We start from the raw sequence: 24,779 nt of genomic DNA, 5'->3' as shown, positions 1-24,779 counted from the left end.
CTGGCTGTGTTAAACAATATCTTTGGGCAGGTGTTCACATCACGTATTTGTGTGAGTGTTTCTTTCAATCCCGGCAGTGCAATTGTAAAGCCTTGAAGAGAAGTTTTTAAAAGTTTAAATTATTTTGCATGCTGCTATTGTAGGCATCCATTTAGGATGGGAACCATAAACTTACAATCATACTATTTTTGCTCAGCAGGTTACTAGAATACACTGTATGTTGTCAGGTTGGTATATTATTGGGTTTGTGTACTTTCAAGTCAGATCTTTATTTCAGCCTTGTGTTTATTTTAGATTTTGTAAAAGCCCATCACTTGCTGTTCATGAGTCTGACTCTAGCCCCATACTCATAGCTCTTGACACTTTATTTCCTCCAACCACACACAGAAGGTGGGTTCCCAAGGTCTTATGAACTTTTGACCTGCATGTTGTGTGGAATATGGAGTTTAGTAGCTACATAATTGGGCTGCCGCAATGACACAGATGTGAAGACAAGCATTCCTATGTTTAGAGCACATGATTAAAATGTAATAGGGTGGAACTGAGGGCAGAATATCTGCACATTTCTTGGCCTCAACTTCCAGGTGGGTGGCCAGATGATTAACAGATTACAAGAGATGCAGAACGCATTTGGAGGCCCAATGAGTACATGACAGTAAAGGTATATGTTTTGCAGACAAATCAGAGATAGGAGGTTATTAATCACGTTCTGAAAATGTACAGAGCGCAAATGTACAGTGGCTGTGAAATTAGAGTTAAGGAAAAACTACGTTAGGTGCTATAGTGAAAAAAAGAAAATGTGAGGGAAAAGTTGCTCGCCCACATGTCAACGTATTCTGGCACTTACTATCCAGTGAGGGTTGTGAGGTTTCATGTGGCATCATGACTTCTACTATGCCAGTGGACTATCAGGGCCCCAATAAACACCCATAAGAGTTTAATATTAAAGTTAAACACTATTCCTCTTCCTTTCATTATAATAGATTGCTTGATTGTTGTTTCTTCATAACCGCATAATGCCTTTGTCCTGAACATTTATTTTCTTCATTGGGTAAATGTCTCCATCGTCTTGATGCCAGACAGCGAGGAACATGCAAAGCAATGAGGGTGTGGAGTAGTGTACAGTCGCAATGAATGAGAATATTCAACTTAAGTGGGATGAAGAAATGATTGCTAGAGAAATTTGACCTGTCTGCAAATGGACCTGGGTAGGAGTGCAGGGTTGGAGGTCGTTTCGCCTTGTAAGGCTCCGAACGACTAACCAGATCCCCTCTAAGATCTGCTACCACCTTACAATACGCACACAAACCCTCCACAGAAGGCTACCACAGGCCTAGCCGTTAGCACATCAACACTAACCGAGACACAATTAAGCTTTCCTATGTAGCCGTGTCACACTCTCCCACATCAGCGGCTAACCAGACCCAAATCACTGTAGTCTATCAGTTCTTAGTCCATTCCCTTTGGAAAACACAATCTTCCGCCAAACCCATAGAAAGCAGATTAGCACTCAGAAACCGGGTACGTGGGACGTTCACCCATTAACACCACAGCTTTTGCATCTGCCTCTGCTTCTACCACTGTCCCACTAATGAGCCCCAGCCCCTTTTCTCTTACAGTGTCAAGTGCAGTGAGGCCACCAATAGTGGCAGACAAGTGCTATACAAGATCACTTATATCCCATTAAATTGTCTGCTCCTCTCACCAACCTATCTTTGAAGGTCTTCTCTGATTGTTCCATGCACTAACCTGCTCAATTCTACATTGCAACACACAGTACGTATCCCAACCAAACCAGCCACACGTTGTCATTTGAACAGCCCTCGCAACAGACATAACAAAATAGAACTCTACACCTCTACAATTAACTTATATACCACAGCCCTGGCCTATGAATCCTAATACCATGGGCCCAGGAGGCTTCCTTTCAGATCAAACTAATTCTATGTTCATGGCACAGAACACCGAGAATCAGAACCTGCACACAGTGCAACTGACAGAGTACAGAAGGAATGTGATCAGACGTCCAAGTGCCACTAATTAGGAGAGCAGCAGAAAGCAAAGCAGCATTTATGAGGAGGAGCGCCCCTTTAGGTAAGCTGGCTAAAAAAATCTTCGCCCCCCCACCCATAATGTGCAAGAGTACAAGAGATTGTACAACTGTACACATTATGCCAAATGGGAGACAGAGACACATTTGTCCAAGGAGGAACAAATGGTATAGGGCTGACTGGCTTCCTTAACAGCATGGTTTTTAAATAAAAATGGTAATTCTAGCAGAAAACCCAGTGAAGACAATTGTTGGTAATATACCATTCCCTTCTGGAATAGATAGCTACGATTTTACAAAAGCAGTAAACATTTTGACCTGGCAAAAGATTAGATGTTCTATATTTGACAGATTTAATTTGAGGGTTCAGGCGGCCATTCAACCCTCAATAACCATAAGAAAACTCCCAGAATCCTTCCAAAAATCTTCTAGAAATGAAACAGAACTACTACAAATTGGGAGGAGACCTTGCTTCACTGCCAACTACATACAGATGGGTATATGCGTCTGCCATCGACGCAGATTTCTCATACACATAAGTCCCCCCTTCTAGAATGCTCTCGCCAAATATCAACCAAAAGCGCCATCTTTCCTATCTAGGCGTGGCTCTATTGTTCCATGGGTCCATCATCAGTCTAAGCCGTCACACAAAGCTCCTTTTAATTACCTCCATGTTCCGGTCACTTAATATGAATGATCAGAAGAGAAACAGATACAAAGCATTACTATGATTATATTCAAAGGAATCATTTCACATGAGCATGTCCTTGTATATTGGCTAAATGAAAGGTTTAGTGTGACATATTGGCAGAACTATGTGTTTATTAATTTATTGTGTGGTTTAGAACAAATTTGAACTTTTCACACATCTCATTACATCGAAAATGTTCCTTAAGACGAATCATTCATTCACATTTTAAAAGACATCCCAAAATTTTGGATCCTAAAATACTGTCTCAATTTCAAAAACTTATACAATTTCAAATGTAAGTCTATGAAACATTAAAACAATTGCACCTATAAAAGAAAAGTAAAATGAATACAAACATACCTTCCTATTTGGTTTTAAACTTATTTAAGACAACATCCAAAAATTCTAAAAGTTTTCTAGACAGGGACATTTCATTTGTATTCATAATTCTAGGCCATAAATCCTCCTCTAATATACTAGGGCACAACTCAGTTATTCTCAACCACAGGGTGCGCAAGGCCAGACAATAAACACACAAGTATTTTAACGTTTAGTCCTCAAGGTCACTATATCGACACAATCTTTCCCCACTCAAAATCTTTTTCGTTATCCCCAGCAGCTCCATTGTGGGGACCAAGTTTAATTTTACTCTTCTCATTTGAAACCTGAATTCTCTAGACGGATGTTTTCTCAGGTATGCGGTTAAAATATTATAGTTCTTTATCGTCCAGACAAAATGGTCATTAAAACACAAATACTCCAACAAACCAGCTCTGAGCTGGATCAACACTTGTCTAAATAACTTTTGATTGACTTTATTTGGGTTTGTGAACAATTCATGTGTTGAGGAATACATTTTGACAAGAGTCTGTGTGCACCATGCGGCCCAGTCCACCATAACCTTGCAATTACCTTTTGTCCACATTTCATTAAAATGGACACAAAAACTGAGGCATCAGGCAGTGTAACAATACCAGCATATAACTGGAGCTTTCCCCAGTCAATTACAGTCTGGATGGGTTATTGCCCCAATTAGAAGAGTATTCCTGCTATTAGAACTGAAGCCAGTAGATGCAGCACTTTTCTCCACAACTAAGCCTCCAACCTTGCCCATCTTATTCCATCGTCCCTTGTTTGTGCCCCAAAAAACAATTTAGGAATATTTTTCTGTTTAAAAAACTTAATTACAGGAAGAAACAACAATCTCCCAAATTTGTAGTCAAATTGGACAAGCTGGCCAATTGCAGCTAGGAACTTTGACTTTTCTTCTGCTTCTGGAGCGCTACCACCTTTTTCATCATAAATACATGAGCCCAAATACTTGTACGTGTTAACCACCTCCAGAACTTGAATTCTCATAACCCAACGACATTCTTTCCATTTACAGTTCCGCCTATCCAACTCCAAGATTTTAGATTTAGATATTAAACAAAAGGTTGAAAGGTCCAGTTTACTCAGAAAATCATCGACCGCCTATAAAGCTCTTTGAAAGCCTATGGGGGTCATATTGCAGATGACAATGTCATCCGTGCATGCTAAGTATTGTACTGTTACCTTTCCCAACTTTGGGGGATTTGTCCTAACAGTCTTCCAACAGGCTAGCATATCCTTAATTTAAAAATAGAATAAGAACAGACCGAGGACACAGGGCCTCATTACATGGTAGGCGGTGAGCCATGGCGCTATTAGCGCCATGGCTCATGCCGGTAAAATACCGGCACCGCCTTGGCGGAAAGGGGATTTACCGCCCCATTCCAAGGTTGGAGGGGCGGTTAATCCCCTTTCCGCCATTGCCCTTCCCCATTCCCATTTCTGCCCCATAGGGCTCCATGGGAATGGGGAAGGTGCTAATTACGGCACCGCAATTATGCGGTGCCGTTATTAGCTCCGAGGTCCCTTAGCGGGTTGGATATTAACGCCTGCAAAAAGCAGGCGTTAAATCCCCCAAACCGCAAAGGGACCTCGTAGTAAGGCGGTAAGGATTTACCGGTACCGGTATTTTACCGGTACCGGTAAATCCTTACCGCCATCCGTGTAATGAGGCCCACACTCCTGTGCCTGATTCGTCTCTATCCAATCAGAGAAAGAACCATATGAGTCCAGTGCGACTTTCATTTTTGTTCCCTGGTGCCGTGCCTCCAAAATATCAATTAATGCTTGGGGACAGCCATTATTCTGCAAGCTCTTCCAAAGGGTTGCCAAATTAACATGATCAAATGCTTTGCTAACATCCAGGAAGGCCAGATAAACCAGCCTCCCCTGTTCCTTCGCTTGCCTAGACAAAAGTGCTAGAACAAGACTCTGAAGTAGTTCCTACTCCCTTTATGAAGCCTGCTTGATAAGGGTCCAGACAGTTGGTTCCCTGGCCCAAATTTTTAATTCTCTCAAAATCAACTAGGCAACAATTTTATTTGAGGCATCCAACATGGAAATGGGCCTTTATTGCATTGGTGACAGTCTATCTCCTCCCTTAAAAATCAAAACAATCAAAGCCGCGCCTCAAGTCCAGAGAGCTTTCTATTTACCAAGATGTCACCAAAGAAATGTGACAAAAGCTGAGCCCATAGCAAGATATTTGATTTGAAAGTCAAGTTGGACAGATCGTCCGGCCCAGGTGCATTTGATTTTTTACTCAACCTAATCAAGGCAGCAATATCGTTCAAGTTCCAACTAAATACCCACCCACCCCCCAACTAACATGTGCGAATTGGGCACATCTAAGTGCCCCCTTCTTTACATAAACTTTTGTAAAATGCTTCAACGAAACGTCTTACGATATTGCTTGGGTTTGCAAATAATGTTCTGTCTGTCTGTCTCTTTTGACTTAATCAACTGCCAAAACCTTGTAGTGTTATTGCCCAACATGCAGCTCAACATTTCTTCTCCGTCGTTAATCCCCATTATGAATTTATGGCCTTTTAGACAATTTTTGTAACGTTGTTTTACTCTTCTGACCTCGTTGAGCTCCCATGGTGTCCCCACCCTCTGTATCGTCTTTATCTCTAGTCACATCTGCTTTTTATACTTTTGGACCAAAGATTCAAAGCCATGGGTGTGCACAACCTTCCTTGCTTCTTTTTCCATTTGCTTTGCAGGCATTAAGCCCCCCTAGAGCATGGACACACAAGGAGCAAAGCCATTCGGGGAGCACAAGATGCTCCCCTCCTCCCAAAAGAGACTCCCAATTTTGCCATTACAGGCCCTGGCTATTCTTGGCAACCTCTTTACTCATGATTACTTGGGTTAATTACAACCTCTAGGGCCCTTGCCTCAGATTGTTCAACCCTAAGGAGTGAAAGCTTACATCAAACTGTAGAATGGTCGCTTAATTTTTTAGTTTTCACCTTTAGACTTCCCCCTTTCTGGAAAAAATCAATTGACACAAAAAAGTAGTCTATAGTAGACTTCCATGGGCCATTTTTCCAGGGAAAACTCGGGGGCACATCTCCCGAATAATTTCCATTCAAAGGCACAAAGCCCCAAAGCTCTAACTCCTGTCAAACCCTTTTTCCCCTCTCCTGAGCTTCCCTTGCCGTTTTTACCCTCATCGGTTCTTGGTACCAGAATTCATCCAGGCATTCAGTATTGAAGTACCCAAGGCCCATAACTAAGGGTCCCTCTTCAGGGATTTCCCCAAGTAATAGAAAGGACTGAAAATTCAGAGCTTCCTACATTTAACAGACTCTGGGTTTAAATATACCTTGACCAACAATCACTTGCTAGTCCCCACCTCGCCGTTCCCGTCGATTCAAGTAAAACGGCCAGCATATCCCTCCTATTCAGATCTATTTTATGGAAAGAAATGCCCAAATTTCTCTTAATAGCAATCAAAATCCCTTCAAATGGACGACCACTCATTCCATGTGCTGCTTCAACGTAAACTACATCAAAGCCGTCTAAAGTCAGTATATCCATCAAAAGGGTTTCCTGTAAACACATTATATAATAAATTTGAAACAAATCTGGATTAGTCATAATATTCACAAAACCCATTGAATTCCAGGATACGAGGCACACGTACGTTATTCAGGCTTCGGGATTGTTGCCAGTTCATTGTGGTTGACCACAAAACACCTTGCTTTGTAGAATCCGCACAGAGCGCTGTGGATACCTAACCATGTCGGTCTGGAGGGCACTGTCGCTCCATCTCCCTATATCCACACCCCCATTTCAACTGAGACCAATCATGTTACAATAGAGGTCCTCACATCTGCATCTTCAAACCACAGTGAGAGGAATGCTTCATTTTCTGCCAAATTTGCGTTTTTAACAATTTGTTATGCACGGAACTATGGGCGGAAAATAGAAACATAAAGAGACAAAAACAAAGCAGAACAAAGGGAATATTCTTCCACAAGTCTTGTTTGCTAATTACTGTTATTAATACATTTAAATAAGCAAACACTTTAATTAAAACGTGTACAAATGTATGGTTATGATGTTTCTTAAGAGGGTTGTGGGACCGTTGTACCAGGTAAAGGATTGTGTCTTGTTTTTAATAAGTCAATTAATTTTAAAAAGATTTTGAATAAGGAGGTGCTCATGAAAGAAAAAGAGTGGAACAGCTTTACTTTACGGTGAATTCATTTTTATAAAACAGTTTCTTCCTTTCAGAATTCAGCATCATTAATTGTTCATAACTACTCATGCATGCAAAACATGGTCGTAATATTGTTCATGTCGTTAATGCGTTTCCTCACACGTGCATTCTTTATTTGTATGTAGGTACATACGCACATGTTGCATAGTGGTTTCTTCTTGTAACTGTAATTTTCTCTTTAGACTGGCATGATCTATGTAAACCACCAACTGGACAGAGAAAAGGTTTCCGAATACCGCCTGACGGTCACAGTGAGGGACAACCCGGAGAACATGCGCAACTCCCGACGGGTAAAGCCCAGATGCTCTGTGCATGTTGACCATTGAATGTGTTTGCCAAGCCTTCTGTAGTAAATATTATAGTGAAGGATTAAGAACTGGGATGGCCACATTGAAGGCTGGCCCTATACCGGAGGGGAGTGCTTACCTCATTGAGCCATCTGCTCCGGCATGTTGGGGGAATCTTGCGATGCATTGACATTAGGTGAACTCTTTGTGATTTCTTGATCAGTCACGAGCCCGGCGACTATTGTGTTTTGTCACGTGTGCCTTTCTGTGATGTACAATCTCTTTCTGTGTGTCTTTCAGTTCTTTTATTTGGGCATTTGAATGCAAGTGTTTTGCCCTTAAGAACAATGTAACCAAAATGATAGGCTTTTGTAGTAGAACCCTAGTCCCAGTGAGTCAGCGGTGGGAATGAACCAACACTTTCACAGTATACTTTGGAAAGGCTGCTCGCCCCCTCCAATTGTGTTCGAGTAAGCAGGTCAAAGGGGGCAGCTTAGATCAGATGTGCCTTCTCCTTTGTGCTTTGCTGCCTCTGCTAGCTGCACTTCCACGGCAGGTATGCGCCTCGTTTTCCAGTCCTCTGGAGCCTACAAAATGGTGCCAAAGACAGGTGTAATCTTCTTACGCCTGTCTTATCACCCTTTCTTATGTTCGGGGGGGGGGGGGGTTGCAGGTTTTTTGGCGTGGTTGGGGGCACAGAGAACGGGTGTCTTATTTCCGCCTTTCATTCCCGCTGCGTCTTCAAAAGCCAGTTTATTTTACACCAGCATGACATGTTCATGCCAGTGTAAAATTAGTGCGTTCGCATGGAATCTGCCTTTGTTGAGCCCGCTAAAGGGCGGATTCCAATAGGAGTCCATTCTACATGCAGGCCACAAGCGTAACTTGCAGGAGGCATTTATGCTTTTTGCACCAAGAAAATGCAAAGACAATTAAACACGATTTCGCCTGATTTAAACAGTTTTTTTCAGTATGATGCGCAAATGCCAAAGATTGCATTGAAGGGACAATTTTTCACTAAAATGCAAATGACGTGGGTTCACGCTAGGCAATTCTTTTTTTTCCTGAAAAATGAGGTGCATAGTTTTAGGGGCCAAAATGGGTCATAGAGCAGGTTCAGCTTTTGGAAAGAGTCACCAGGGCTGATGGAGATCCTGTTCTGGTTATCTATTAGTCCTGATAGGCGAATCAGAAACCTGTGTGTCCCAGGGTCCCTCGTTCCCTCTTCTACGAGGCACCCTACCGCTTCAGTGAATTTCTTGCTTTTTCCACTTCATCCAAAGAAGTTATCTTCCTCTGTCTTCTGCAGCAATTCTCATTCAGCCTCGTCAGCTCCTGCTTATCCTCCATTTTTACTCTCGGTCCACTTTTCCAACTCTATGGTTCCTGTGTTCCCTAATGTTCTCCACTGTACCTATCGCTTTATCTTCATCAGTTGCCATGGCCCTTATGTTTGTCTTCTAACATTTGCAGCTCTCCTTGATTCGGTCTCTCCCCATATAGCACCTTTTTAGGTGCAGGGGTAGACGAACGAAGGAAATTATGACATACAAAGGATTGAAGTAAGGTTGCATTCTAGCACTGACATTATTTTATTTCTTCATCCTTGCACTTGGTGAGACCTTCACTAAGGTGAGATCATTTCCTCTGCGTATAGGGGGGGGGCATTCAGTAGCCTGCTCCTATACATGGATGATCTGGTCCTCCTGGATTAAACACAAATTGGCCTTCAGAGGCAAATGGACATGCTGCATCTTTACGCCTCAAATAATGGTCTGAGGGTTAACGTTCCTAAGTCGACCGCTATGATTTTAGATGCATGAAAGAAAAGGTTGCATGTGGCTTATGAGTGACATCTGATTAGTACCCCTTTGACCAGGGTGGTTTCTTTTACATATCTAGGCTTAGGTCTCAGTAATAGTTCCGTGGATATGATATATGGGAAGGTTCTTAGGCAAAAGGCGGGTGTACTTGAAGTACAAGGGCTTATTTTAAACAGGCGCTTTGGATGCTTTTCTATAGCCCCTGTTTTACAGTTCTATAAAATGTAGGTAGTCCTGTCTCTCGTATACCGGGCAGAAGCCTTTTGGTGTACTTCATTAACGCCGTGGAAGCAGTTGGAGATTTTTTTGGGGGGGGAAAGATTATGCCTATACCAAAAAGTGTACCTATACAACTGATTCGTTATGAGCTGGGCCTCTTATCACTCTATGGCATGGCACAGAAGAAGTCCATTGTTTTGTATCAGAAATGTGTGATGGCAGAGGGGCATTTTCAGGGAGGTGCTAATTTATAAAAGGGATAAAACTCTCAGATCACGGGAACAAGTATGTTTCAAAATTTTAGATTGCGATAGATGGTACACCTGAAATACTGATTTCTAATCTGATAGCGATTAAATCCAAATAAATGATGGGCGTTTGGTTGGATTGAAACGTAGACTGTTTGTAAAACATTTAAATTGTTTTACCATTTAAAATGTGAAACTAAGCATATGAATCAGCTTCTTCAATACTTACAGAACATTCCTAATGTGACTTTTAGAAATTCGTTAAGGATGCACTTTAATTTATTTCCTACAAGGAAAGTTCTTGCTGCTCGTGAAAAAACTGAGATACAGGATTGTAGTTGTAGGTTGTGGAAGGGCCTGACTGAGGTAGAAACTCTGAAGCATTGGTTATTGTCTTGTGAGGGTTTGACCGATCTGAGGGCTCTACATTTTGAGTCGTTTCTGTCGCGGTATAATACGCTGGATGCAGAGGGTTGGTTGAAGGTCCTTTGTAGAGTACATTTCTATGGTTTTAGCTACTATCAGATTTTTAAATGCAGTACCATTGTAAACATTTAGTGTAGGTGCATCTTCTTCTTGTTAGCCAATTTGAGATCTGTTTTGTACATGTACAGGAATTTGTATGTAAAGGTTTTAGGGAAAGGTTTTGCACAAAGCCAAACGCTTAATAAATACAAATAGCACCTATTTAGTTTCCATTGCTTCCCTCCTTACCGTCTTTGCCTCTCCTCTTTCACTCCCTCCCTCCCTGTCTCACTCTCTCTCTCTCATTTCCTGCTTGAGCTGCCCCTTTTTCCTTTTTCAGCAGTGCCCTCTGTTCATGCTTTACCCTCCCCTGCCTCAAATGTTGCTATCCATTGTCACACAATCTGTCCCTATTACTCTCTATGTTTCTGGCTACATATTTGACACTGGGGTGGAAGAGAACTGCTTGCCCGTGATCCCTGTACCAGTCCTCATGTCACCTTGCACCTTAACCTCTAGTTCACTCTCATGCACTGTATCTTTCCACTGCCAACCCCATTTGTTCCCCCCTTTCTCCTCTTCTTTGGATCTTCACAAACACACGACTTGCCTTTGGCACTCGCATATCTCCAGCAGCATCCCCCTGCCGTTCTAACTTTTTTCAATTGACCAATTCCAGCTCTTAATACTCCCCCACTCTGCACTCTTTTAATGTGTACCAGGTCTTTTATTTTTCAAATCGGCCCACTGCCTGCTTCCTGACCAAAAATGTCCCTCTATTCAATGTTCCAGAGCAGAAGAAAAGCTGCTAGACCTCTTTTTGCTACTTTGTTTCTTCAGGTCTTTCGCTGGCGTGTTATCTGATGAAACAGTTTGTTTTGATAATCAATACCATGAACATGTGCAACGTATGTTAAGAAAATCTTGACTTAATAGAGAGGCAGGGAACTTTGATGAGCGTGTGGACTAGCATTGCAGCCCGCTGTGACAGATACATAAATCTGTCAAACTCTTGATGTGTTGGTCACCCACCTGCCTCTCACTCTAAGACAATTGCCCCAAATGCTATGAAATATCTAGCCATACGTGGACCCTTCAGCATTTTGGTGTATGTATGCATCTTACTACTTTGTCCTTCTTATCTTACCCAATCACATTTTTAGATACATTGCTAGTCCCACAGAACATGTGATTGAGAACAAAGTGAATAGGATCTTAACAGTTGGAAAGAATCAATGGGACCAGGAGTGAAAGGAAAACATGGAACAATGAAGGTTTGTCACCAAATCACTGCATCCCGAGTCCCTCTGGAATATACCACGCAGCACAGCTTAACATCACTGCAAAGACCTACAATTCCTGGAAGATAATACCCCCCATAAATGCAACATTTGGGAACACCAAGGTAGCCCCCTTCCCTCATTCCCACCCATCATCTCACTCACAAAGTAGATTATTTCATCATCTGTCTGCCCCATGATCTTCCCCCAAACCATCCTGGCAACAACTGAAATAAAAGCTCCAAACCTTCCAGTCTACCCCTGACCGCTGCTTTGATAAAAAGACAAACTGCATTGACACTCTAGCACCACACACTGGCACAGAGCTGAATGTCTCAGTCACCCAATGCATGGCGCCTTGATGCATCCTACAATAGCTTTGTGAGGGAAAGAATTCTGGCCTGGTTCCAGTGCAGCTGGCAGAGGTACAGTCGTTGGTCCAGACAGCAGTCACCCACTCTTCCCCAGGGTTGCTCGGGGATAGAGCTCTCCTCTGCATTTGATGCCTTCTATCTTCAGCTCACTATCGCAGGATTTGGCAATGGACAGCGCTCCTAACAGAGCCCCCGTGAATTCTTCTTGACTTCATGAAAGGCCACAGATGAATCAAGGAAGGAGTGGGGATCCCTTCCTTATAAAGGCAAATTAGAGCTGCCCAGGCCTGGAATGCACTTCCATCTGCACTAAGAGATGATCAACCTTACTCCAGATTTAGATGTAAAGTGAAAAGCTGGCTCCAGACTAATGACACCCACTAAACTGATCCCCGGCCTTAACCGTGGACTTAGGCATGTAAATATTCTGAAACTTGTACTTTTCTGAAACTTGTAACATAGACTATCCCCCTGCGTGATTTGCTGTACATTTGCACTGTAAATACTGTTATAATATGTATGCATTTACTGTATCTAACCAAGCTCAAGCATTCTTCTACTGCTGCGCCCGGCTACCCTTGGGTTTTGGTGCGTATTATCAAATAATAAACTAAACTAAACTAGACTAAATTGTCACTTGAGTAAGGATCCAATCTCCCCTGCTGTAACAAGTGACCCCTGACTTACTACATCATACCCAGCTTGCCTTGTTCTGCAGGAAAGAGAAGGAACAGGAAAGGGGAGAGCCCCAACAGAAAAGTATGATTGTGGAACCCATTCTCAGATTTACCTTTCCCTCTATGGCTGCAGCACTCTGGTGTGAAGCTGGCTTTGGCTACCTTGTTATGTGAGTGCCCTTTTGACGCATATTTCCCAGGCGACCTCCTGGTGACAGCTCCTTTGCCTGATGAAGATTTTACTCTCCTTCCTGCGGAATCACAGGACGACAACATCCTGGCTATTGCCTCACTTGAAGATGGCAATTAATCACAGTTGTCTCTCCTAAAATAGTCCACTGCATATCCATCTACGTCAGAACCTTCAAACTTCAGAGAATTCCAGAATTTCGTTGTGTCCCGCAAACTTCTTCATGACACACATTCAATGCTTAGAGTGACCCCTGGAAATGACATTGCCCTCTTGCACATCAGAGAGGATCTTATCTCGGCCCTTATTAAGGAAAAATATGCCACACTATTCCCCCTGGACTACTTTGCTGCCTCCGGCACCCGGACCAGTTCCTCCTTTAGTGGCTAGGAAAGTGGGTGATGGAATGGTAAATGTCCAGGCAATTGTATCATTTCTTTCTCTCTGAACAGTTCCAGGAGACAGAAATGTACAGCTCTAAACCATTGACGGGGTACATTACATTTGCTGTCCCCCGAGGCTTTGCCCAGGGGTGTTGCTATGTCTGGAAAACATCTGGGGCTATGCTAATGTCAGGGCTGTCAGGACTCAGGGCTAGCTATAGCCTTTTGTTTGTAGCCTCTGAGCTTCTATAAGGGGCTACAACCAAAAAAGCAGGGCTCTAGCCCCCTGTCCCCATCCTCCACCAAGCTTCTGGCTTTGCCCTTTCACCTTTTATCTTCAAAATCTATCTACGGGCATTAGCCAATCGATAAAAATGCACCACTTTTGTTTCAAAATGTAAGCGGACAGCGTACAAATCCATAACAGTATACCTTACACACAACTGCAATTAATGGAAGAAAGCAAATAGTGTCTAAAAAGAACTATAAAAGAAATAATTTTGGTTGTCAATTGCCACAAGCACACATCACATTTTGAATGACAAACATTTTAGCATCTACCTGAATACTGTGAAATAAAGCAAAGACTGTAAGCGTATGGTACACAGCCCAATCTATCTGCTAAGTCAAATCTGAAAGCGAGAAGTTTGGAGGAAACTCTGTCATGGTGCAGGGTCAGAGGCCCAAGACTGCTCTAAGCCAAAACTGAAAATGCTACCCAACCTCCAGACTTTAACAATGAACTAAAAATGGTACCTTTCAAAAAGGCCTTCTACTCTCTACAAAATCCAATTAAACCAATACAATGGGCCTTATTACAAGCTTGCCGGTCCGGATATAATGGTACCGGTAATCACGGTGGTACTGTTGTATCCGGACCGGCAAACTCTGAGTGGTGCACGCGGGTGCCTTTCATTCCGCCAGGTCTGACCTGATGGAATGAAAGGCACCCATAATGCACAGCATGTCGTTATAAACGGTGCCAGTGCATCCGACCTCCCCATTCCCATTGCTCCCTATGGGGCTCAAATGGGAATAGGGAAGATTTTTTTTTGGCGCCCAGGAATGGGCAAATACCGGGTCTGGCAATGCTGTACTGACCCGGTAATTGCCCATTTCTGGCCACTGGAAAAAAATGAATACCGGCGGCAGCCGTGCCTGGATTACAGGCACAGCTACTGCCAGACTCGTAATGAGGCCCAATAGAACTTGTGGAAGAACGTGGTCAACCAAACTGCATCAATTCTAGCAAAATACCATCTGTCAGGAAAGACGTCTCGCTTCCCTTTTTATGGGGGGCAGGGCACATCCACACCGACTTTCCTATCCATGGTCTTACAAAGCTTTTTATATTAGCCGAACTGAACCGAACTTGGTACTCCTTTATCAACCTCAGAAGGATGAAAGGTCGAGTTAGCCTCAGCACTCAACCCACTGAGCTATGTTACTTGCTGGCTGGCATATGCAAGTTGAAAGAGGTGAAAAGTGGGTGTTGTCGTCATACAGTTGAGTTTTTACTTATAATTGTTCTAGTGAGGGCACCTTAAACCTACTCAATTCTGTATATTAACCAATAGAGTCTGAGGGACTGCATCCTCTATGAAATGGTTCCACCATTGACTAGATCAGATATTTTTTTCACCGAAAATTGAAGTAAAAATCGCATCTCAGTCCACTAGGAAGATAATCCTCCATGACAACAGAAAGGATTATTCTGTTTACTAGCTGTTAAACTAAGCTGGAACCCCCTAGACAAAATGCACAATTGCATTGCTGTCCTCTCCTTCCTCTGCCCACTGTCTATTTGCACCTAGACGAGTGGTGCCAATCAATAAGGAGGCCAGCAACGTGGATGCCACTGTCATGGAATACACATATATTTGTCTTGGTCGGGTGCCCCGGAACTATTTCATTCCCCTCGTCCCCCAAGCAGCACGTCCTCTCAACCACTTGGATTACCTCCACCCCCTCAAATCCCACTCACAACCCCATTCCGTTATTTACCTCTCTGTTATTGACATAGCTCCATGTCCCTGCCACTCTCCTCACCATCATGGAAGTAAAACAGGATTTAATGCCCCTTTAGCTTTTCCTGTTTGGTTATTTTCTTTCACTGGAAAATCAGCACCCGCGGTCACACAAAGCCGGTTTCCCATATAAAAATATCAACATGCCAGGTTCTGTGGTGCGTTTCATTGATAATTGGCATGAGCCCTCCCCGAGTCTTGCACCAAAATCCGTCACAGAATGAAGTACTTAGCTGTCGCGCTTACATTTATTTACTTATTTTATTTATTTGTATTTGTAAAGCGCACTACAGCCCACAGGCATCGAGGCGCTGAGAACTTGGAGAATACGAGGGCTTACTTAAAGGGTTACAGTGAAGCCACCCAAGGACACTTGATAATTACGGTACATGATTACACAGATAGATAAATACTTAGCCACACACAAGAGTGACTAAAGGTACAGGCAAGTTACACGAACAGGCAGGTTTTGATGGCTTTGCGGAAGGAAGCATGGGAGTCAATTTGTGCGATGTGCGGTGGAAGGGCGTTCCACGTGGTGGCAGCCACAGCAGGGAAGCTAGAACCACCAGTGCGTACTCTACGTGTCCTGGGTACGATTAACGTGTTGGAGTATGCGGTTCTGAAGGTCTGGCCGCAGAGGGTTTGGAGAACCTATTGGCAAGGTAAGGGGGAGCTAAGTCGTGAAGGCATTTGTGAGTCAGGGCAAGAGTTTTGAAAATAATTCTTTCTTTAATGGTACATGAACTCTCCATCAATGTTACTGGCTCCATTAGAGAGATTATTTTTCCCAACACAATCTGATCCAAAGCGTGTGTTGGGTTATCTGTAATAAATTGCGGACTGTTTTTTTTTTGTCTCTGTCTCTCCTTCAGGATTTTGAACTGCTGATTATCTCCATAGCAGACGAAAATGACAACCATCCATTGTTCACTAAGGGCTCCTACCAGGCAGAGCTCATGGAGAACTCTCCAACAGGTAGGCCTGTCTCTTAAAGAGCGCTTCACACACCCCTCACCTGCATTCGGATAACAACTGCACTTTAAATCAGCAGGGAACTTTTCTGGGTATGAAAACCACACATCAATGGCCGCCTGATTCACCAGCAATGCTAAGGAACTAGTGAGCCTGAATGGCTTGACTCCAGGAAACCGGTCAGAGCAGGTGTCTCAGTGGGTCATAGCATCACAGTAGGTGGAGCATCCTTCCATCAGTCACTCAATACCACTAAAATCAGCTACATATCAACGGTGCACCTCGCAGACGGGCGCTGTGAAGTGGCTGCCAGGTGACCTGCACCTAGCAACACATCTCAATAAAACACTAAGATGTAGTATGAGCTTCTCCAAATGCAGTCCTTCAGAGCCCCAACCACACCAGGTTTTCAGGAAAGCCAATTTTCCATGTATTTACTTATTATGAGACACTTTATACAATTGCATCATTTTGTGTGGATATCCTTGAAAACAGAGTGGATTGTGCACTTGAACAAGGAACTTGGAGACTTCAGCCTGATGTAGTGCCTTTGCAGGCTCATATGTCTACTGCAGTGTCTCCCACTCCAAAATGCGTATAATAATGCTGCATGTAGAACAATGACATTTCAGATAAGTGCTCGGTGTACCTAGAATGTGTTTTTAGATGGCCTGGCATCATGGAAAGCCTCAAAACTAGATGATCACTTGACTTTAATACTAAAGTAAATGTCAGTCAAGGGCCATTGTTATTATCCGGCAGATGTCTGTTTTTTCATTTGGATAGGGCCTTATCAATCACAGAAGGCCCTTCATTTCTAGTCAATTGGTCAGCATATGTCTAGTCCTGCCGGCCCTACTGTATGTTTCTAGCTTATTACACGCAGGAGAATGTATTTCCCATTTCACTTAAACAGTGGCCCCAGGGTATGATATGATATGATGATATGATATGATATGGCATTTGTAACGCGCCTATACACAAGTGGTCAAGGCGCGACGAGGCAGGGAGGGGGGAACAGGGGGGAAAGACAGACAACGATCCTACTAGGCCAGGTGTCATTCAGATCGCGCAAGTGCAGGGGTAGGGGGAAGGGAAAAAGTGCAAGGGGAAGGGGAGAGGGGGAAGTGCTGAACAGGGTAAGTAGAATAAAAAATAAATAATAAATAGGGCCAGCTGGTGGCAAGTGCAAGGTAAGTGCAGACAAGTGCTGGGAGGGGGGGGCTGTAAGGGATGCAGAGACAGTCCCGCAGTGCAGGGGTTGCCAGGGAGGCAGTGCAAGTGGAGGGTGGCTGGGCCAAGGACCGAGGTCGGTGAGAGTGGCCCAGGTGCAGGTTCAGTGCAGTTTCAATGTAGAATTAGCAGGGGAGAGGGAGAGAGAAAGCAGAAGCAAAGAGGAAGGTTTTGAGGTGCTTCCGGAACCGAAGATGGTTCTCCTCAAGTTTCAGGGAGGCAGGAAGGCTGTTCCAGAGGGAGGCCCCTGCCGCAGAGAGAGATCTACCCCCAGCTTGTTGCTTCGAGAAGCGGCTGACCCTGAGGGAGTTGGAGACAGATGAGCGAAGGGCTCGGGAAGGAAGTTATTTAGGAAGAGAGAGTTGAAGGTATTTAGGCCCCAGGCCCCAGAAGGCCTTGTGGACAATGCAGAGGGTTTTGAACTTAATCCTCGCAGCCACAGGGAGCCTGTGTAGAGATTTCAGTCCTGGAGAGATACAGTCCCTGGGCTTGAGGCCAAGGACAAGTCTCGCAGTCCTGTTCTGGATGAGTTGCAGAGGGCGGAGAGTAGAGGCAGGCAGATTAAGATAGAGGCTGTTACAGTAGTCCAGCTTCGAGAGAACCAGGGCTCTGGAGACCGTGAGCTTCTGGGGGAAGGAGAGGAAGGGAAGAATACCTCTGAGGAGGTGCAGCTGGTAGTGAGACTTCTTAGAGACGTCAGTTATATGAGGAGAGAAGGAGAGTGTGAAGTCGAAGATGACCCCGAGGTTTTTTGCCTTGCAAGTAGGAGCAGGAAGCGGGCCAAGAGAGGCTGGCCAGAGTGCTGCAGGGAAGGAGGAAGTGGGAGTGCCGATGAGTAGAATCTGCACTGCAAAGTCCATCTGAAATGAAGAACATTTGAACATTCCTGAATTTTAATTACCTTTTTTTAGCTCTATTTATAGAATATAAAATTTCGCTTCTACATATCCAGAATGCTTTAAGATTGCATTTAGAGAAAATAAATAGTCCATCCGCCTCTTAATTTCTCAGAAATGCCATCTCTTCTTCTGCTTTCCTAATTCTACACTGAAGTTGTGACGCTGCATTTTACAAAGAGAGTTTCTTTTGGGGGTATTGTGACATTTTCCACATAAGGTTCTTCCAGCTCCAGTCCAGCCTCGTGTGCCAGTCCTTCCTCTGCAACTTCAGTCCCAAATGTGGATGAGACCTCTCCCACGGGAGCAGATACACCACCTCCTCCCCCTCTTCACCTAAATATCATTCCAGGTGTGTGATGATGAAAGCCTTAGAGTCTTTAAGCCTCACATTCGTGGGACAAGCCTTCGGACGCGGGGCTTTTTGCTAAAATCACAACTAAGGAGACATCCTCATCATTTCTCTGGAACATTTTGTACTTCCGTCAGCTGCTCTGCTTTAAGAACCTGGCATAGCTATGTGGCCGGATGGTAGTTGCAGGTCTTCTACAGAGGATCATGTGGTAGTCGAAGGCAATTGTCAGCAGAGTTGGCTGCAGTCCCTGCTTCTTAGGGGAGAAGAGAGGCCCTAGCATGCCAGGAGAAGGAAAGCAGACACGCAATGTTGTGGCAGTAGATCTAACAGATCTCAGGCTTGGCTCTAGGGCAGGCATACCGTGCCCCTATTTCCTCATTCTCATGTCAAAGAAATTCGTTCTGGTGTCAGAACAATTTCCTTTTCTCCCAGCAACAGCCCCTCTATACTTTTGGCTACCCCCGCTGATTACACCATTCTCTATGCAAACAGGTAATGGAAGGGAGGGGGGAGGATAGCATTTATTTCAAAAAACATTTAGATATCTGGGAATCAGAAAAAATGGACATTAGTGGCTGTGAAACTTTGTGGCTCAAAGTAAGGACAGAACCCGCCAAAACCAAAAACATACTCCTCCTCTACCGGCCACCGCAGTAATGCCCAGTTTTATTCAAGAATTACAGAGCTGTATCCTTGCCAAACTCAAAGAATTTACCAAATTGATAACTTTTGGAGATTTTTGTTTGGGGAAGGGGGAACAATCAGACTCAGATGCCATGGAACCTGGGAAATGGTTAGCCAGAGTAGGTTTCTTACAGTCTGGGATGAACCTACCCATATTCAAGGACATATTATTGATTGGGTAGCAGCCTATAATGTGCCTTTAGCTAATGTGAATACGCCTGTGTGCCCGTGGTTGGATCATTTCTTTGTGGCATTTACCATCAGCCCATTACCACAACTTAAAAACAAGATTGTTAAGCACATCTGGGTTACCTCCAGATGCTTGAAGAAATTAACCCCAGATACAATTAAGGAAGCAACGTTTTTGACTAATAATCTAATCCTATGGCTGGACTCTACAGAGGAGATGGCCAAACACTTTTTAGATACATTGGATGATATAACCAAACGTTTGGCACCAGTCAAAACCAGAAAGGTTCTTGACAGACCGAATAATGTTTGCTTTTTGGATGAACTCAGAATCCTTAGGACGCAGAAAAGGAAAGATTTCTATCTTTGGAAATCGTCTCAGAGTATGACTGACAAAGAAAGGTATATCGCCTCAGCAACAAATTATAGAACTGCAACTTTCATGGTGAAGAAAAGCATCTATAATGATAGGATTGCCAAAGCACAACAATAATCTAGAGTGATCTTTAGAATTTTGAAAGAACTCGAGAAACCAAGCTCAGGTCAAGTGGATAGTATTACAAGAGATGTAGACTGGTGCTCTGAAATTCAAAAAGTTATGTTAGAGAAGCTTGACAAAACTTGAAGCACCATTGTTCAAGAGAAAACCTTAAAACTGACTCCACGCCACCACTTGACACTGAGGCTACCCCATCCTATGATTCTGAGATGAACGCACCCAGTGAATCCCCTATTTTTAACTTTAGACCGGTTTCAGTAGTAGAGCTGAAGGTAATTATTGCCAAGCTCAAACCCTCTTCCTGTAAGGGAGATATTTTTCCGGCCACTGCTATGAAATCGTGTTCGGACTCTTCTTAACTCCTTCACCAGAATTGTCAATGCCTCACTTAAAGAAGGTTGTGTTCCCACCCGTCTTAAACAAGCATGGGTGACTCCTTTGTTAAAGAAACATGGCCTTGACCCTCTGAGTCCATCCAACTATAGGCCCATCACAAACTCCCAGTTCCTTCTCAAGATTTTGGATAGGGATGTCTGTGAACAAGTGCTTGTTCACTTAGTTGGCAATTACATCCTAAATTAATACCAATCAGGCTTTCATCCGGGTTTTAGTACAGAGTCAGTGCTCTTGGAACTTAAATCCAATATGTTGAAAATGATTAATAAAGGACAGAACTCGGTTTTAATGGTCTTGGATCTGTCTGAGGCATTTGATTTAGTGGATCACCCATTGCTCCTTCGTAGACTTCGAGAAGTCGCCGATTTTAATGTTGAAGCCTTAGCCTGGATTGACTCCTTTCTGGGACAGAACTATTAGGGTCTGCAGTAATGTGGCAGAAGCTCAAGCAATCCTGTTGAATAGTTTCGCAGGGTGCATGTACATCGGCTATTTTGTACAACATCTTTACAACCCCTCTTTTCAATCTACTTGAAAAGAACAGATATGTTTTTCAAACTATGCCAACGACACCCAATGCCTTATCACCTTAACAGGTAATTATGCGGAGGACACTTAGCAGATCAATGAGATCTATAATGTGATTAACAGCTGGATGTGTTGGAATGGTTTGGCCCTTAACTGCGACAAGACAGAACTTATGATTATAAGTCCTAGTCGGAGATTGAAAAAGCTGAGTATGGACTATACACAACTCCTGATTGGAGATTGTGTAATCAAGTCAAAAGGTAAAATAAAGACTTTGGGGGTTATGTTTGACCAATGTCTTACTATGAACACCCAAGTCAGTTATCTTGTATCTGCTTCAGCATATTACATGAGACTATTGTGCCATATTAGACCATATCTTTCCCAAAAATCCTGTGAAATGGTAGCTAGGGCCAAGATGGACTATTGTGGCAGTTTCCTGGTAGGCAAAGGGAAGAAAGAAATGGGGAAACTGCAAATGATCCAGAACAGCACAGTTAGGGCCATCCTGGGGCTGAAGAAATTTGATCATGTCTCCGATGCCAGGAAAAGCCTGCAATGGCTGGCCCATGGAAGCAAGAATTGAGTTTCGCCTGCTCATGATTGCCTTCAAATGCCTTTCCAATCAATTCCCGGCTTATGTGGCAGATAACTTGCACAAAAGAAGAGAGTCACTAGGGACTTGAGATCTAATTCTCTTAAACTATTAGAAATACCTACCACCAATCTTGTCGTTGTCAGTAAATGTGTGTTTTGGGCAGCAGCACCCAGAAAATGGCATGCCTTGATTCTGGAACTTAGAAGCTGTGAATCTATTGATATTTTTAAAAACAAACTTAAAATGTATCTATTTGGTTAGGTAGCCTGTGCCTTGTTTTGTAAACTGTGTGGACATTTGTCCACTGACTGTCATCTGTGTTAGAACTCCTGTCCTTGGCGCCTGAATGCCTCTGGGCCTTTTTGGCTGAGCCAGAAACAAATAAAGTAAAGTAAAATAAATGGCCCAGGGCATGACCAGGGGGCAATAACGATATGTCATACCTTTATGAAAGCATGCCATTTGATTGGAAAGAATGGTCTGCCCCAACATAAACAAGGTTTCGCAACAGTGAAAATCAGATCTTCCAATGGTTACATACCTTCCATATTTGCATCAGCTATGAAGTATGGCTCATCTTCTCACTTTTCCCAAGTTTGTGGCTTCTTCAGAAAAAGAAACACGTTCAGTCGAAAAACAAGCATACATCCGTATTGTTGGCTGACTTGATCAAATCTTCTATAATTAGGTTTACACTAAACCAATATTTATTTATTTATGTTATTTATTTATTTATTTGGATTTGTAAAGCACCCAAGCTCAAGGGCATCATGTTTAAGCAATACGGCACACTCAAAGGGAAAATATCCAATTTGATATCAGAAAAACTGTTAACAAAGATGTAGATTATATCCCTAATTATTCGATTGATTTTAATCATTCATCACATATTTTAATGCAATGAAACATAACAGTAAAAGAAACTGAATGTCAATATAAATCGAAAATTATTTCAAATTCAACTGTCAAAAATGTATCAGTGTGTCAATCAGTTATTTACCAACTATAAATACATCACATCATTACATACATACATAATAATAATAATGATTATTATTAAGGAAAATTCTAAAATACTGCAGAATATTCCTCAAAATGTATAAGTGTTTGTACTTCCATCCATGTTAGATGCCCTGCACCATCATACTCTACAGGTTTTGGGTACTACAACACAATGTTTCAAATGGGCCTGGTCCTAACTTCTCTAATGGTCTATTAAAAAGAAAGAAAATAGTATTTAACTAGAGTACATTACATTTTACATCTATAGGCAGATATTAATTAAATAATTATACAAGCATATGGAAGCCCCGTTACTGAGAAGCAACGTGGTTTAAATAACACATTCTATGGAACTGCTTCCATTCAGGGGGTCTACAACCAGGTTTGAGCTCACTGCACCCAACACAGAGGGGACATATTAATTTGCATATTGGTCCGGCCCCACACAAGGGCAGTCCAGCACAGAAATATTAGGCAATTTTCCTCTAAACAAGAGTACCACAACCAACCCATGACACATGTTTGGTCTTGTTGAACCTCCTCAGTGAGGTGACGCATAGCCTCTCTAAGCCACAGTCAGAACCAGGTCCACTTCTGGATTACCCTTGTGATTTATGATGACCCGATCTCCTCCAGAAATCAAAATACATCACTCTATATGACCCTGAGGAAGTCCTAAAAATATCAAGGATGCCAGAGATTGTGTTTCTGGTACAACGTGTTCCCTAAAATGTCAAATGGGCACAAGAACTATCTGCATTTGCTATTTATAAATAATTTCTTCCTGTTCAAAACCTTCCACATGGTAAAGATTGCAGACATCTTTGAATCTTTTCAAGAAAGAGTTGTCAGCTCTACATCTTAAGGACTTTTTTTCACATCCCCATCAGGAAAGAGCATCAGTACCAGTGGTTCACAATGGGAGGTTGTCATTATTGCTACCGATGTCTACCTTTCGGTCTAGACAATGCCTAAAGGGTGTTTACCAAGGTCCTGCTTGTTGTGGTAGCACTTCCCAGACTTCACAGATGTGACTTGTGTCACTATCTGGATAACAGGCGTATCACAGTCCCTTCCACAACGCTTTCGTGATTTCTTTGACAACCAATGCTTCATACTGATTTTAGGATAATAACTGCAGTGTTCTTTTAGTTTCACAGTATTTGGTCTCTGCAGGAACAGAAGGGGTACATAAATCTACTTGAACTAAAGGACTTGTCCTGGCCAAGCAGACTCTTATTTCTGTCCGTTCAGGTAGGGCTGCACAAATTCACACAAAAGACATCACTGTGATGTTTTACATGAACAAACTTGGGGCAGCCGCTCTTGCCCACTACACATGATGGTAGTCTGCTTTGGATCTGGGTTTTTGCAAAAAACATGTTTCCAGTGGTGACCCACATGTAAGGTGCTGTCTTCAAATAGGCAGACAGATTCAGCTGCCTTTGACATAGGCCACAGAATTTGTAAGTTCACCAGGATGTAGTTCAGAGCATCCTATTATGGTAGGGTGTCCCCCAGACAGATTTATTTGCAAACAAACAACACATGAATTGTCAGTCCTCATATTAAGGATGGGGAGGTTTCGAATTCTTTCTATTGTACTGGTCAGTCAAATTCCCTTATACTTTCTCTCTGACAGCTATGATTCACAGAGTGCCACAGAGGTCCAGGTCCAGCATGATCAGAATCTTGATAAATATCATCCCAAACTTGATCTGACAGTTATTGTACTCAGATCTACTGCTGCTATCAGGCAGAGTCCTCCTGGATTTTCCCTTGAGGAAGGACCCTCTGTATCAACAGAAAGAGTTGGCCGTCCACTCCTCCCTATCCAATGTTCAACTTGGTATTTGAGGAGCTAGTTCATGCTCATGAGGGCACATTTGGGCCTAACATTCAGACTATGTGCGTGGATGTGCTTCTGACACTATTAACAAGAGAGTAGCATTAAATCTATGACGGCATCCATAGTCATGTTTTATTTAGCTGGCACAGTTGGTGGGGGGATGGCTCAGGGGCAGGAGGGGGAATATCCCAGGGGCAAGGAAGTTGTCTTGGGAGCGAGACAACACAGTGCAACACACTTTCAAATCTCATCCCCACGCTT

At 43.1% G+C, this 24,779-nt stretch overlaps 1 protein-coding gene across 3 annotated transcripts in view; it reads left to right on the top strand.

The window, feature by feature from the left end:
- The window catches only part of CDH23 (cadherin related 23), a 3,939,560-nt gene that overhangs the window by 3,438,112 nt on the left and 476,669 nt on the right, over positions 1 to 24,779 (top strand). For all 3 annotated transcript variants that reach the window (XM_069610726.1, XM_069610725.1, XM_069610724.1), the window contains 2 exons: positions 7,524 to 7,631; positions 16,190 to 16,292. In XM_069610726.1, the coding sequence (XP_069466827.1) occupies positions 7,524 to 7,631; positions 16,190 to 16,292 (211 nt within the window). The remainder of the gene's footprint in view (positions 1 to 7,523; positions 7,632 to 16,189; positions 16,293 to 24,779) is intronic.

The sequence above is a fragment of the Ambystoma mexicanum genome, chromosome 8, assembly GCF_040938575.1.
Source record: "Ambystoma mexicanum isolate Mex_15411 chromosome 8, UKY_AmexF1_1, whole genome shotgun sequence".
Classification (NCBI taxonomy): Eukaryota; Metazoa; Chordata; class Amphibia; order Caudata; family Ambystomatidae; genus Ambystoma; species Ambystoma mexicanum.
This window is presented reverse-complemented; position numbering and strand designations above follow the sequence as displayed.